The sequence below is a fragment of the Otolemur garnettii genome, unplaced genomic scaffold (genome assembly GCF_000181295.1).
Source record: "Otolemur garnettii isolate 467f Iridium unplaced genomic scaffold, OtoGar3 scaffold00050, whole genome shotgun sequence".
Lineage (NCBI taxonomy): Eukaryota > Metazoa > Chordata > Mammalia > Primates > Galagidae > Otolemur > Otolemur garnettii.
In genome coordinates, this window is record NW_003852445.1 from 1,728,737 (window position 1) to 1,742,487 (window position 13,751).

At 43.8% G+C, this 13,751-nt stretch overlaps 1 protein-coding gene across 2 annotated transcripts in view; it reads right to left on the reverse strand.

Annotated features, from left to right (window-relative positions):
- Positions 1 to 7,093: 7,093 nt before the first annotated feature.
- Positions 7,094 to 13,751, reverse strand: part of SCG5 (secretogranin V) — a 50,580-nt gene continuing 43,922 nt past the window's right edge. For both annotated transcript variants that reach the window (XM_012806361.2, XM_003791686.3), the window contains exons 5-6: positions 11,669 to 11,722; positions 7,094 to 7,663 (exon numbers count right to left, since the gene is read on the reverse strand). In XM_012806361.2, the coding sequence (XP_012661815.2) occupies positions 7,568 to 7,663; positions 11,669 to 11,722 (150 nt within the window). In that variant the 3' untranslated portion in view covers positions 7,094 to 7,567. The remainder of the gene's footprint in view (positions 7,664 to 11,668; positions 11,723 to 13,751) is intronic.

The window sequence follows — 13,751 nt, forward strand, 5'->3', positions numbered from 1 at the left end:
AAAAGTATCCAATGTACTCAGCCCTACTATGAAACTAATTTATAGCTTTCATATGAAAGCTATAATACAATTATAGCCCAAGAATATGGGGAAAGGGGAAAGGGAGGGGAGGGAAAAGGAGGGGGAGGATTGGTGGAGGGAGGGTGATTGGTGGGACCACACTTATGGTGTACATGTGAAACTTTTGAAATGTAGAATATAAATGCCTTAACACAATAACTAAGAAAATGCCATGAAGGCTATGTAAACCAGTTTGATGAAAATATTTCAAACTGTATATAAAACCAGCACACTGTTCCCCATGACTGCATTAATGTACACAGCTATGATTTAATAAAAAAAAAACTGTAGGATAATTACAAGTAATTTATCAACCTCTTCCCCACTCCAGTGGCAGAAAAATTGGATTAGAAAGGATTTGAAGATGTTACTCCTCAGGTAGTCAGTTGCCACTGCTAAGAGATATTGCAAATATTTTGGTTTCCTGTATATATGTTTTTGGTTACTGCTGGGAGGAATGGCTTATCAAGTTCTACTCCAAATTAAATTCATACGACAGTAGAACACTGGGTCTGTTGGGGTGGGCTCTAGGTCTGTTCATCTCATCCCATCCTGTGGCAGCTCTTTTCTAAAAGATTCTTTACAACTTATAAGTTAGTATGTTTCTAAACCTAAATTCAAAGAAAGGCTTCTCCTAGTGTCTGTGCAAACACCTTGCCTCTGCTTGTGAACATAGAAGCCAGGGTGGAGTGTCCACAAATCTTTTGCCAAGTTTCTTTATAGATTCCTCTTTGTTCATTAGCAATCAGGTTTTCTTTCACTATATAGTTATAATTTTCAGCGGTCCTCGCCTTCTCACATGGCTTTCTGCCCACCAAATCAGTTATATTATACACATTTTCTTTTTCTTTCTTTCTTTTTTTTTTTTTAAGAGACAGGGTCTCACTCTGCCACCCAGGCTGAATTGCAGTGGTGCAGTCATAACTCACTGCAACTTAGAACTCCTGAACTCAAGTGATCTTCCTGCCTCCACCTCCCAAGTAGTTTGGACCACAGGTACACGCCACAATGCTTGGCCATTCTTTTTTTAAGTAGAGATGGAGTCTCCCTATGTTGCTCAGGCTGTTCTTAAATTCCTGGCCTCAAGCAATTCTCCCACCTCAGTTTCCCACAGTGTTGGAATTGCAGGCGTGAGCTGCTATGCCCTGCTATGTTTTCTTTTAATCGCCAAAGCCCATGTGCATTTTAGAAGGAAATTTGATCCACATGTTTCTGATTCATCTACAATTAAGTCACCAAACTGTTTTGGGAGGGCAGCCTGACAGCCAAAAATCCTTGGCAAAGTCTCTTTATTCCTTTAGAAGTCAGGTACATGAAGACCAAGCACCCCCAAATCCTGCCAGGCCTAGGCCAGCGGTAAAACCCAAGCCTCAGGAGACTTCAGGGAATGTTACTCTCTCAAGATAGACTCCTGGCTAGGTAGGTCTGGTTTTCACAGTAACATGTTTCTAAGTAACATCCCAGAGCTGCTTTTGAGACAATTGACCCACTCCCCTGACTGTTCCTGGAGATTCTCCTCTTTGTCTTCAGCAAACTCCTCGTAAATAGGCTAATGTTTTCCAAAGCCTTTCTATTCTAATTCCCAAGGCCATTGCTACAGCACTTGTATTAGTCAAGGGCCGCCCCTGTGCTTCCCCGGTCGATGAAAACCCACAGCAGCAGTGAACTGGAAGTTGCAGTCTACACAGGACTGCCCTGGTGGTGAGCAGCACTGTGACCCTGGTCTCTTCTACCTCCCTAATAAATGAGTCGTGAGGCCAGTCTTGATGTGCAGCACAGTGAGGTATCTGGCAGGAGCTCTGCACCCTGACACTTCCTGAAGAGCTGACATTTAGGCAGTGACTCAGGGGAGCGGGGATAGTTCTACTAGCTGATCATAAAAAAGACCTGAGAATCCTACACACAATGTAGAGTCAACCTTTAAACCCCACCAAAGGGAGAGCTGATACCACTTTTCCCCCTTTACACATAGTCTAAGAGGACTAACCTCCTAAGACTTCTCCCAAACTTTCCATGCTGCCCACTCCTTCAGCTAACAGTTACCACCTTTAGTAGGCCCTATGCAAGGTATCAGGATTAGAAGAAAAATGAGACACAATCTACAGCCTTAAGGAGCTCATCAGCCAGCAAAACGTGGCGGACACATAATAAGCAAGTGAGTGTCGGACTGCAGTGTGGTGCAGGGTCAGCACCACAGAGAGACCTGAATTCAAGTTTAAGCTCTGACACTTTCTAGTTGTGGAGTCTTGGCTGAGTCATGTGACCTCTCAATCTCAATCTCTTCATCTATAAAATGTAGGGAGGAGGATTAAACGAACGCTGTCTATCGGACCTTCTCTGTCAGTATTGTGGTAGCAGGGACTGCAGGGAGGTGCGCATGAGAGCTCACAGGAGGAGGAAGAGGAGAGAGCAGGGAGAGCTACCCGCTGGGAGAAGAGTGACTTCTGACTCGACTTTATCACGTCTAGGTGAAAGTTTCTGGGAGGAAGGCCTACCTGATATATTGGAATCTATACTCTCCTAGAATTCACCTTAAATGTTCTGTCAATGAGACAGATGGCACACACCCCCATGCCCAGCACTGAGTCTTTACAAATAGCTCCAAGGTCTGCAATTTCTATATGCCCTGAAGGGTCAGTACTTTTTTTCTCTTATCCCCTTCCTCCTGTTCTGCCTTGCCTACATTGTAAACTTGAACAGCCTTTGGCCTGGTCTATATACTGTCACCGGTGTAGATCACTTCATTAGGAATCTTTCTGAATTATAAACTTGATAATGTCTCTACAGTTCATGAAATCCCTTTGGGACTCCCCCATCTCCTTCAGGATAAAATGCACACTCTGGCATGACCATAGGGCTCCCCATGACATGGTCCCTGCCTCGCTCACATGAGCCTGGCCCCTTTGCTCTCCTTTACATGGTCCCCCTTAAACGAGGACCAGACACACGTGACTGCCACCCCCCACCATGACTGTCTCTCTCGTGACAGTTTTGTACAGCATCCCTTTGTATGCTTGAAATATTCTGCCTTGTATTTACCCTCCCAGCTTAGAAAAACTTCTTCCAGACTCAGCCCAGGGTGGCCTCCCAGTTCCTTTCCTGATCGCCCCCCACAGTTAAGTTGCCCCCTCTTCTGTGTCCTCATTATGCCCCACAGATCCTGCCTTGGGGCAGGCAGCTCCTGTCCTCCTCCAGGCCTCTCTACGTTGTGATTGCCGTAGGTTCACAAATCATTTCCGCCTCCCTGCGTGGAATAGTCCTGACTCCTGAAATGTTCATGAATGCATCCCAGAGCCGGCGAGAGATTCTCCTCTGTCCTGCTGTTCAGGGCAGGATGCCATTTGCAGAGATTTAATCGGGTGCCCCAAGACAGGTTCCTTCCAAAGCCAGCATCTCCTGTATTTATGGGGAGACCACCTGGAGCAGAGACAGAAGGAGTCGCCGTCCTGGAGGAAGGGCCACTGGCTCCTTTGGGCTTGCCTGCTTTTGAGAGAACTGTTCCCTGGTCCTGGGGGGGGGGGGAGTAGAGAGGAAATGGTATGCGTTGGAGCAGCTCCATACGCGCCTGGAGCTGGATCGTAACCTGGGAAGCAACTGTGACTGTGAATTAAGAGCACGTCAGCTTCATGTCCCAAGCAGGAAGCCACCTGTGAGCTTTCCTGGGGCAGCACCTGCATCCCACGAGGCAGTGCCAGGCATCCCGCAAGACCTGGCTCCAACAGCGGGGTCCCGGGGCGCAAGGAGACTGCGGAAATGTCCCTCACTCCTGCCCTTCTCTCTGCTGAAGTATGTTGGGGCTTCTAAGAGGTTTACAGGTGTTCTTAAGGGGGGATTAAGAACCCAGGAGGTCACACAGGTGCTTGAATGATTTCTGAAGACGTGGAAGAGCTGCGGCTGCACGTGGGACTCCCAGCGTGTGGGCTGTTGATGCTGACTGCGTGTGGTGTGGAACGCAGCTGCCCCGGTGCCCCTCGCAGCTGGGACGCGCAGCTGCGTAATCTCCCCACCCCTGAATTGGGTGTTCACCGACCGCTGGCTCCTTCACTAGAGAAGGGCTCCAAGGGAGGTTTGGCTAAACAAGGATGTAGTTCGTGGGTATCAGAGGAGGGGAAGTTGTTTATTTAGTGTTGTGTTTTAATTTTGAGGTAATCATGAGATTACTGCAGTGCAGATGTGGGGCCTTTTGCAGATGTGGAGTTAACTGGGCTCTGAGCAGGACATACAGCATCCTGCCCAGTCCTGTCCCCGCTCAGCGTCCTAGATCCTTGCTCTCCCAATTCCCCATTCCAGTGGACTCTGCAATGTCCCCAGAACGTGAGCCTGGCTCTCTGTATCAGGGCAGGTGGTTTGTTTCACTGCTGCTTCCTTCCAGATTCTTAGTGAGCTGCCTCCCCATGTTACATGTAGAGCGGCACTATCTGTGAGTCATTTCATTAAGAATCCGCCAAAGAGAGCTTCTCAACCATTTTCAGCCTATACCCCCTGCTGTCTCCCTTCTCACTTTCTCTTCTGTTCATGCCCATCAGCACCCTCCTGCCCCATCCCACCCCACCCCCAGTCCTTCCAGGTGGACTGGGTTTCTCTAGCTGACAATCGAGCTGTTTTAAATAAATGTCCTCATTTTCATGTCTCCCCGTCCCACTGGACCAATGCAGTGGCAGCTTGGTGGTTACCATTTGATTCTGTGGCAGATAGAGCACGGAGAGAATTCTGTTCCAGGCAGCTTGGGTCGTGTAGAGTGGAGCGTCCTGCACTTCTCGCTGTGTGGCAGAGTGTGGGACTATAGATCAATTGGATGACCCTAGCTTTCTGAGCTCTTATCACCTCCAGGTAGCTGCCCAACCCAGGCAGACCCCCATCTCCCTGCCAGAAACACTTCAGTTTGGTTCTTTCAAGAATCCCAGATGTGTCCTGTATTATTCTGCATCACCAGGTGCAAAAACATTTGGAAGAGCCATCCCTAGAAGACTCAGGCTGGTGACCTGGCACATGACTCACTTTGTCGACAGTGGTGGTAGGGGTTGAGGGGGCATGTCTTTGGATACTGTTGTAGAAAACACTCAACCACCTACTTTTTTCCCCTCTCTCAGAAACAAGAACAGAGGAAATTCTCTTCAAGACTGACATCCATTGTACACACCCTCTCATGCTGTGTGAGTGCAGGGGTGGGGGTTGGCCTCCAGCCATCTGTGCCCACAGTGGGAAAGCCAGCAGGGTCAGTGGCTGTGGTGCTGGCAGCCTGTGCCTTACATTCTGGGGAATACGCCCAAAAGGTTCTTCTTTTGTTCTCCACATATCTCCAGGTGACTCTGACCGACCACCTTTCTGGTTTCAAAGATCCTGGGCTGGAGCACAGTGGAAAGACTGACAGAGACAGGAGGTTAATGATCCTTTCCTGCAGTGTAGCTCCCACCCAGAAAGAAAGGGCCTTTCTGAGTCTATCAGCCTGGTGGAGGTCCCCCTTCTCTCCTGCCTCCAAGATGTTTTCCTGCCTCCCAGCCACTCTGCCCCCTCACTGCTCCCAACCAGATTTTCTCTCCCATGGACCCCTCTGCTACTTCCTTCCACAGCGCCCTGGGAAGTGCACTCTTCATCCATCTCCCTTTTGCCCTCCTCACATTTTCTACAGCCTTATCCAGAAAAGTTTCCCAACTTGTCCTATGTTGCTATTTCCAGGCCAGCTCTAACCAAGGTCTACTCTTACCTCTTAACCTTTAATTGTACCCATGACCCAGCTTCAACAGCTCTCAGGGTATGGCCAATATCTACCCATCTGTATCCCCAATTCCTTCCCACTCTGAGACCATCACTACCACTGGATTATTTTAAAGCAAATCTAAGACATTATATCATTTCATCTGTAAATGATTCAATATTTATCCCTAAGAGATAAGGGAGCTCTTTTAAAAACATAGCCTTAACATTATGTAACACTTAAGGAGCACCAAGTATCCAGTTACTATTCAAACTTCTCCAGTTATCTGATCGGTGTTTTTGTTAATTTGATTTTTTTGAATCAGGATACAAATAATACCCATACACACACTGTATTTGGTTCAGATGTATCTTAAGTCTTTCAACATCTATTATAGTTCCCTACCGCAGCAGTTCTCAACCTGTGGGTCACGACCCCTTTGGGGGTTGAACAACCCTTTCACAGGAGTCCCCTACATACATCCTGCATATCAGATATTTACATTACAATTCATAACAGTAACAAAATTACGGTTATGAAGTAGCAAGGAAAATAATTTTATGATTGGGGCTCACCACAACATGAGGAACTGTATTAAAGGATTGTGGCATTAGGAAGGTTGAGAACCATTGCCCTACCATTTTCCCTCTCTGCCATCTATTTGTTGAAAATAGCTAGGTTACTTGTGCTGTGGAGTTTTCCCATCCTGGAATTTGCTGACTGCTTCCAATGGAGTATTGAACAGGTCTCTGTTCTACCATCTGTAAAATGGGGATAACACTGGTTCCATTTAGTCACAGCATTATTGTTAGAACCTGATAAGATCATGTATATAGATAAGGCTTTTCTATTAAACAAAGAAATCATATTTGTTATGTTTTAAATAAAAAGACATCAACCCAAGTGCCCATCCATCCATGAATAGATTAACAAACTGTGGTATTTACATATACCATGGAATACTATTCAGCTATAAAAAGACAGAAACTTCACATCTTTTTATTAACCTGAATGGAGTTGGAGGACATTCTCTTTAGTAAAATATCACTAGAATGGAAAAGCAAGTAGCCAATGTATTCAATACTAATATGAAACCAGTAGATAAACTAATACACATCCACACAAGAGGAAAATTCAATTTAATTCAATCCGGGAGGAGGGGGAGGGGGGATTGATGTGCTCTCACCTAATGGTCATAGTGAAAGGATATATAGCATTCCTCCTGGGTGAGGGGCACAACTACAACAGGGACCTTACCTTATAAATGCAAACTTAATGGTTTGTACCCTGATATTAATCTGAAATTAAAATAAATAAATAAACCAGAAGATGCCCCACGCCAATGCTGGCAGACATATTTATTAAGATGCAGCCAAGTGGAATGTGTCAGCTCCTCCCCTTGAGTACAGCCCTCTTTACTAGTGTGTAACAACGCCCAAGGGCTGGATGAATACATAATCAAAATCAAATGCCAGCTTTTTATAGACTTGGCCAAATCAGTACAGCTCCAAACACCATCTTAAATTGCAAGAAATCTGAGCATTTCCCAGTCTTGCTTTTTATTGTTGTTGACAAATACATTTTAATTTGGGTGCTCATTGCAGATTCACGTTGAAAAAATAAACAAACAAAAAGCCTCTCATTTTAATTTAGCAGAAAGCAGAGCTGTCAATGTGAAGGACAATGCTGCTTTTTATCCACAATTATCTACGTAAGAAACATGCTGCCATTGCTGGGGGCTCTAAGAACACGTGCATGTAAGCAATGCTGACACCGAACAGACGGTGTGGGCATCCACCCAACATCTTCTCTTTACTCTGGGTCCTTATCCTCATCTGAAAAATGGGGGACAGACTTCTTGGCAACAACATTGTCCAGTCTCTGTCCTTGCAGGTACGGATTGACACTCTGAAAAAAAAGAGAAATATGGCTGGGGACTACATGTGAACATCAAACCCGAGCATCTTGGAAAAGAAATCAACAAGAATTGTGTTTGGCCTATTGGGTTGACAAGATGACAGTAGGACCTACCACCTACCAAATGGTTACTCCAGATACCTCAGTGGACTAGGAAACATTGATTTGTAGATATCTCTAATTGCTTTTTTCACATGTCTATAGGGTTCTTTATCAGATGCAATGTGAGCTTTTAAAAAATTATTATTTTTGGTGCAAAGGTTTGAAGTGAACTAGCTCATAAGCTCTCACTACTAACTGCGTATGAAATTGTTATTCTATGGCAAAGATTTGAGGTGAACCAGCTCATAAGCTGTCATTGAATCTTGTATGAAAGAGAATTGTTATTCTATGGCTCTATTTAGGTAACAGAGGGAATCTGAAATGCATTAAATTATTTTACAAGAAGCATGTTCTAAAGAAGACAGAGTAAGGCCAATTGGGAGTTAGCATCTGAAGACTGGTCACAGTTCATTCTGTTGCTGCAATTGACTCTTTCATGCCAATATTCCACTGAAAAGAATTCATTAGGAGCTCCAGAAATCACTTCCGCCTTCCCTCAGCCAAATTCAAAAGCTGACGAAAAAAAGAAGTTATCAGGAAGTCTCTCCTTGGTGTTTGACCCAAGACTCTAGTCTCTAAAATTTCTTTTATCTGTTGGTATTCTGAATAAGTAAAGGTTCTTCCATTCCTTCTCAAATCTATTTTTAAGACTTGGATTTGAACTAGTAATTGTAGCTTTATTTGCTAATTCTTTTTAGCAAGCAGGAAAAAATTCAAAAGTTGTGGGAGATATTTACTGACGTTGCCCTCCAATAATGTAATAAGAAAGAAGATACGGGTGATTACAAATGATCAGCAGTCCTGTTGTGTGCTGTTTTTCTGAATGAATGGAGCCAGTTCACAGATGGGTCTCTCATGTCCATAGGACATGGCCTTCTAGGACTCTTTGGAAAGATGAGTGGACATTCTCCAAACAAAAAGGAATGAAACTTGAATGTAATATTTGTAAATGTTCTTCCATAACCTGACTGGTAAAAGCATGAATCATGAAATGTCTAACTCACTCTGTGAATATGCATCACACACACAGTGAGAGTTTCAAAGTGAGAAATGCCTATATATATATTTATATATGAGAAAAGTGACATGTCTCAAAAAGACAGCACCTTGATGGGAAGTCATCTTTAAAATATTTAAAATAAGAACATCCTTTTTGTCAACTGCAGTGGTCCAGCCCACCCCTAAAAGATCATATCAGAATCTTTGGGTAAGTGGAACAAGTATGGACTGAAAAACTTTATTCAGTATCATAAACTTTGTTTTTGAATAATAATATTTATTCTAGAAATTCTGTTATCTTAAAATAGTATATGAGATGTTTGTGTTTATCACAAATGGGATTAAAAGGTCAATAAACTATTTAAATAAGATCTCAAATATTAACAAGATACAGCTTAAGAGTTAAAAAATTTGTAGGAGTTTAAAGGTAAATTGATGTTTTGTTTGTGAAGAAACTAGAAATTCATGTGGATTTGAACAAGTATAGAAAGTCTTATAAAACACTTGAGGTGTGGCTGTAACATTGGGGAGACTCCCTCTTGCTAAGGGACTTTCATGTGAGAAAGTCTCACTTGAGGACCTTCACTTCCACAGGATTTGCAAATGTCAGAGGTGGAGGAGAAGAGAAAAAAAGTTCATGAAAAAGAAAAAGGATCAATCATGTGAGCTTCTCTGACAAACATTTAACTGCTAATATTGAACCCAAAACTTAGGAGGGATGATGGTAATGAGCGTTGGTTTTAATTATGATGTGAAGTCCCCAAGGCACTTACATAGGTATCTTTTCACTTGGTTAGGATGTACAGAAAACATTATTCTCCTTTGCCTACTAGAAGAACCTTTGGGACTGGATCCTTGCTTTTGATGTGCTCTGGAAACCATGGCAGATGCTGAGTGAGTTTCATTGGAGGAAGGCTTGATTTTTCATAAAAGCAAGTCCATAATTTATTTCCATTGATTCATGTGCTGGAGGAGGTGGTTAAGGTCTTCTTCAGTCAATTTGGGCACACCATATCTGAGGGCTGACTATGGGGGACACAACTTCTGTTTCCCCATCAGTCCAGAGAGGTCATGGTTTATGTCATGAGAATGGGCCCTCATAGATGCCCGAGAATAAGAAGAATTTGATAACTCTGGGTCAAAGTGACCCTTCTTTTCCTAAATTCTAAGCCTTTCCTATGTGGAGGAAGTTGAGGCTAAAGTAAAATCTTTCATAACATGTGTCTTAGCCAAAATTCTGAGTTTTGGTAATCACTGGTCTCATGGAAAAATGACCTAAATCTTGACCCATGGTCATTCACTGAGTCAGGGCAGAAGGAATGGTAGGCCAGGAAGCAGAGACAATTAATGCTTCATGCTAAGTTATTCATTTTGGGTCAGTCATTGATCTTATTTGGAAATGTTCTTGTGCGTGGGGAGATATTCAAACCATCCTACTGGTAAATTATGTGTATTCTGAGCTCTTAGAATAGAATTTCTTGATGTTCTCTCAAGACCACATTATACCCTTTGGACTCTGCCTGTCACCAGCTGCTATCAGAAGCTGCAATAACCAAGGAAAAAAAACCCTAACAACTCTGTTAACTCTCCCCAAAATGATTTATTTCCAAATGTAAAAATTTTCTACTTCTTGCATAAAAAAAATTGGCCAGCAGTCTTCTGTTTTGTCAGGTAGCAAAGGGGCTTGGAACCCTCTGTTGTGGGGCCCTGAGGACCAATGCTGAGGCCAAAAACTCCATACTCCTCTTTAAACACTCCCTGCCTGGATTTGGCAAAACTAGTCAGAATGGCCACAATCACCACTGTCTAGATTCCCAAATGCTGTGAGGATCCAGGCACTTGCTCTTCTAAATAAACAGTTCAATGGCCTTGGGTATACGGGTAGATTTGTATATTTTAACTAAAATGATTAATATTTCATAGCACTTCACTAGCAGGATTCCTTCCCCTGCCTCTGACTGGCAAAAGATGTAGGTGGCCAGGCCCTTAAGGTTCATTAGCAGAATGGATCTTAATCACTCATTACTCTGTATATTATATTTGCATTGGAAACCCAGTGCAAAGTGGATAGCATTTTACATGTGGCACCACCATAGATGAAGTAAATTAATGCGGAACACCTCCACTAAGTTCCTCCCTTGGGGGCCCTGGGATGGTCAAAAATAAGCCTGCAATCAATTCAGCAGTCAGCGAATAAATATGATGGATCTACTGAATTTTATATCAATCTGCCTAGGCTAAGGAGAAAAATATGTAGGAGAAATTGAGGTTTGTTCATTTCATCATTTGCTCTCACATTTCTTCAAAATTCAGTAGCACCTCCATAGTTGACACCTCCCTGTACTGACCACCTCCTTAAAATGACCTAATTCTTACTGACCAGACATGCACCACATGTACGTATGAGTACAGTAGGCCTAGTTCCTTATGTTGACCACCGTTTGTTGACCAGTTTGCTGCAGTCCCTTGGGTGGTCAACTTACAGAGGTTCTACTGTTATGGCTTAGAGCATGCAGCTCATCACTCCTCTGTTCCTCTTTGTGTAATTGGCGCACATGTGTGATCAGTTTCCCCTACTGGCCCGCAGACCCTTTGAGCACAGACATTCCCCTTCACATGCTCCCTGGGGTCTCACCCAGATGGGAGGGATAAAGTGCACATTCCCTGAATGGAGTGAAGATGATAGAATCACCAGGAAACGGAGTCTTTCACCAAAAATCATGCACTAAAGCCTGGGGGAAACAATGGCAGAATGGAGGGCTGCCTTCCTGGGCGTGGCCCTCCTCACACAGGACCACTCTGCTACTTTGCCTCAAGCGAGGCTTCCAGCTGGCCCACTGCCCCACTCCAAAAGCTCCAAGCATCCCAGCGACAACCCGGCTGGCCGCACATTACCCTCCGCTTCCGTCTCTGTCCTCCCTTCATCTTCTCATAAAGGAGTTTCTTGTTCTAGAGTGAGGAGAAAAGAAAACACAGATGCAGAAGGATGGATTAGATTTGGAGAATGGCTATTATAAAAGAAATATTTGGTGTGGGCCCTGAATATCTGCATACTCATATTTTGGAAACAAAACTAGATGAAAGGAATGTCGTGTCAGAAAGATAGACCACAAGAGAAAAGCTGGTGGTTGTGCAGCTTTTAATAAAGTCCTCTGCAAGGCCCCGAGGCGCACCAGTGTCATCCACAATCACATAAACAGGGAAACACGACGTTCTAAAACGCCAAGAGGCGCTGGAAAACCATCTCGGCCTTTTGAACAGCCTTTGTTTAAAATAAACAATTTTATCTCATTTATTTTTGTATCTCGCTCCCTTTTTATGAAGTGTACACATAAACTGTTCTCTAGAGTAGTGTCTGACTATTAACAACCCTCTTCTATGTAAATAAACGAGACATTCTGACTTCTGCAACCATTCCTTCTGGGGCTTGAGCTGGAGCCCCCAGTCAAGACAATTGGAAAACCATTTGGTCTATAACATTTTTAATAGAGTGAACCTTTTAAAAACTGCCAAAAAACTTCTTGGCAGAAAGGAAAGTTATGTTGGGTGGCAGGGGGTGGAGGGAGAAAAGGGCTCCGTTACCACAGTTTGTATAAGTGTTTCCACATATTGCTGTGTTTTAAACACATAGTAGACTTAAATGAGCTCTAGAATATCAGACACATGCTCAACAGATTTCCTTCTATTGAGATTCTAAAGGAAAGAACACTTAACCTGAAGGCAGGAAGGGAGAAGGGGATTTGCAGGTGCTGGACTTGTGTCATTTTATTTATTTTTTTAATCAGAATGAAAATAATACAGAAAAGAGGTGATTCATTTTGCTCTAAATGAAATTTGCTCTAACAGATTCTAAAAAAAGAAGATGACAGGGTTCTGGTAAGGAACAAGTTTATACAACACTTAACATTCTGAGCTGTCTGGTTATAAAGGTATTTTTTTTTTTTTATGGTAGATCTGGAAGTGAAAATGACAAATGCCAAAATAAACTTCATCATTTTCACATTCATTAAAATCTATCTCCCCTGCAATGAATGATGCCTATCTCTTGCCCAGCCTCAACTCTGCAGGGAGTCTCTGCCAGGGAGTGAAGGGGCCCAAGTCACCAGTACTGGGTGCAGCCTCTGTCTCCTACTCACTTGGGGCATGGATCAGCTTAATATCAGAAGGGAGGAATGGTGAACTTGCAGCTTACTCCATGAAGAAAAAGGACATTGCTGTCAGGCTCATTCCTGTTGGTCTATGATTGCCTTTTTGTGAATATGACAACTCTTGATGCAAAGAATGTCCTGGGAGTTCATGCCAGTGCTGGGAGGGAGGTAAAGGAAGGGAGAAGGAGGTGAGGACAGTGGCTTCTTCATGTGCACCATGATATTCAGCTGCCTGAGCTGGAGGCAGCACCCAGGGGCTTGAGAGCTGGGACCATGCAGTGAGACTGTGAATCAGACCCAGCAGATTTCCACTGTGCATCAGCATCATCTAAATCTCCTTTAGAAGATCTTGAGACAGATGATACTCATAAGGGCCTATCTTCAGAAAGAAATGCGAAAGGTCTGGCTAGTCTTTCAGAGACGCTCAAAGACGCTCCCTGTGTTTCCTCAAGAGCTAGGTTTAGGGTTAGCAGGATAATGTTCCCCCACCCCTGCCTGAAAGTGGCTGGGACAGTTTTGACTAGCCCTGTTACTGTATGGGCTTAACGCTAAGGACTGGCATGTGTACTGTGGGTAAAAGAAGTATATAAATCAAACCAGAAGCCACCAAACCCCTCTCCTGTCACCCACTCCCTGTTGATTCCTTGGTGAGTGGTGAACCTGTCTTCCATGTGAGTAGTGGTGAGCTTATTAAAAGGGCTTTCCATTGTGCCATCAACGTTCTGAGCAACTGCCCAAGTCCCGGTTTCAAATCACATTCCCAAATGGAACCGGGGGGAACTTCTTGAAGAAATACTGATTCCAGAGCTAGGGCAGGACAAATACAAGGA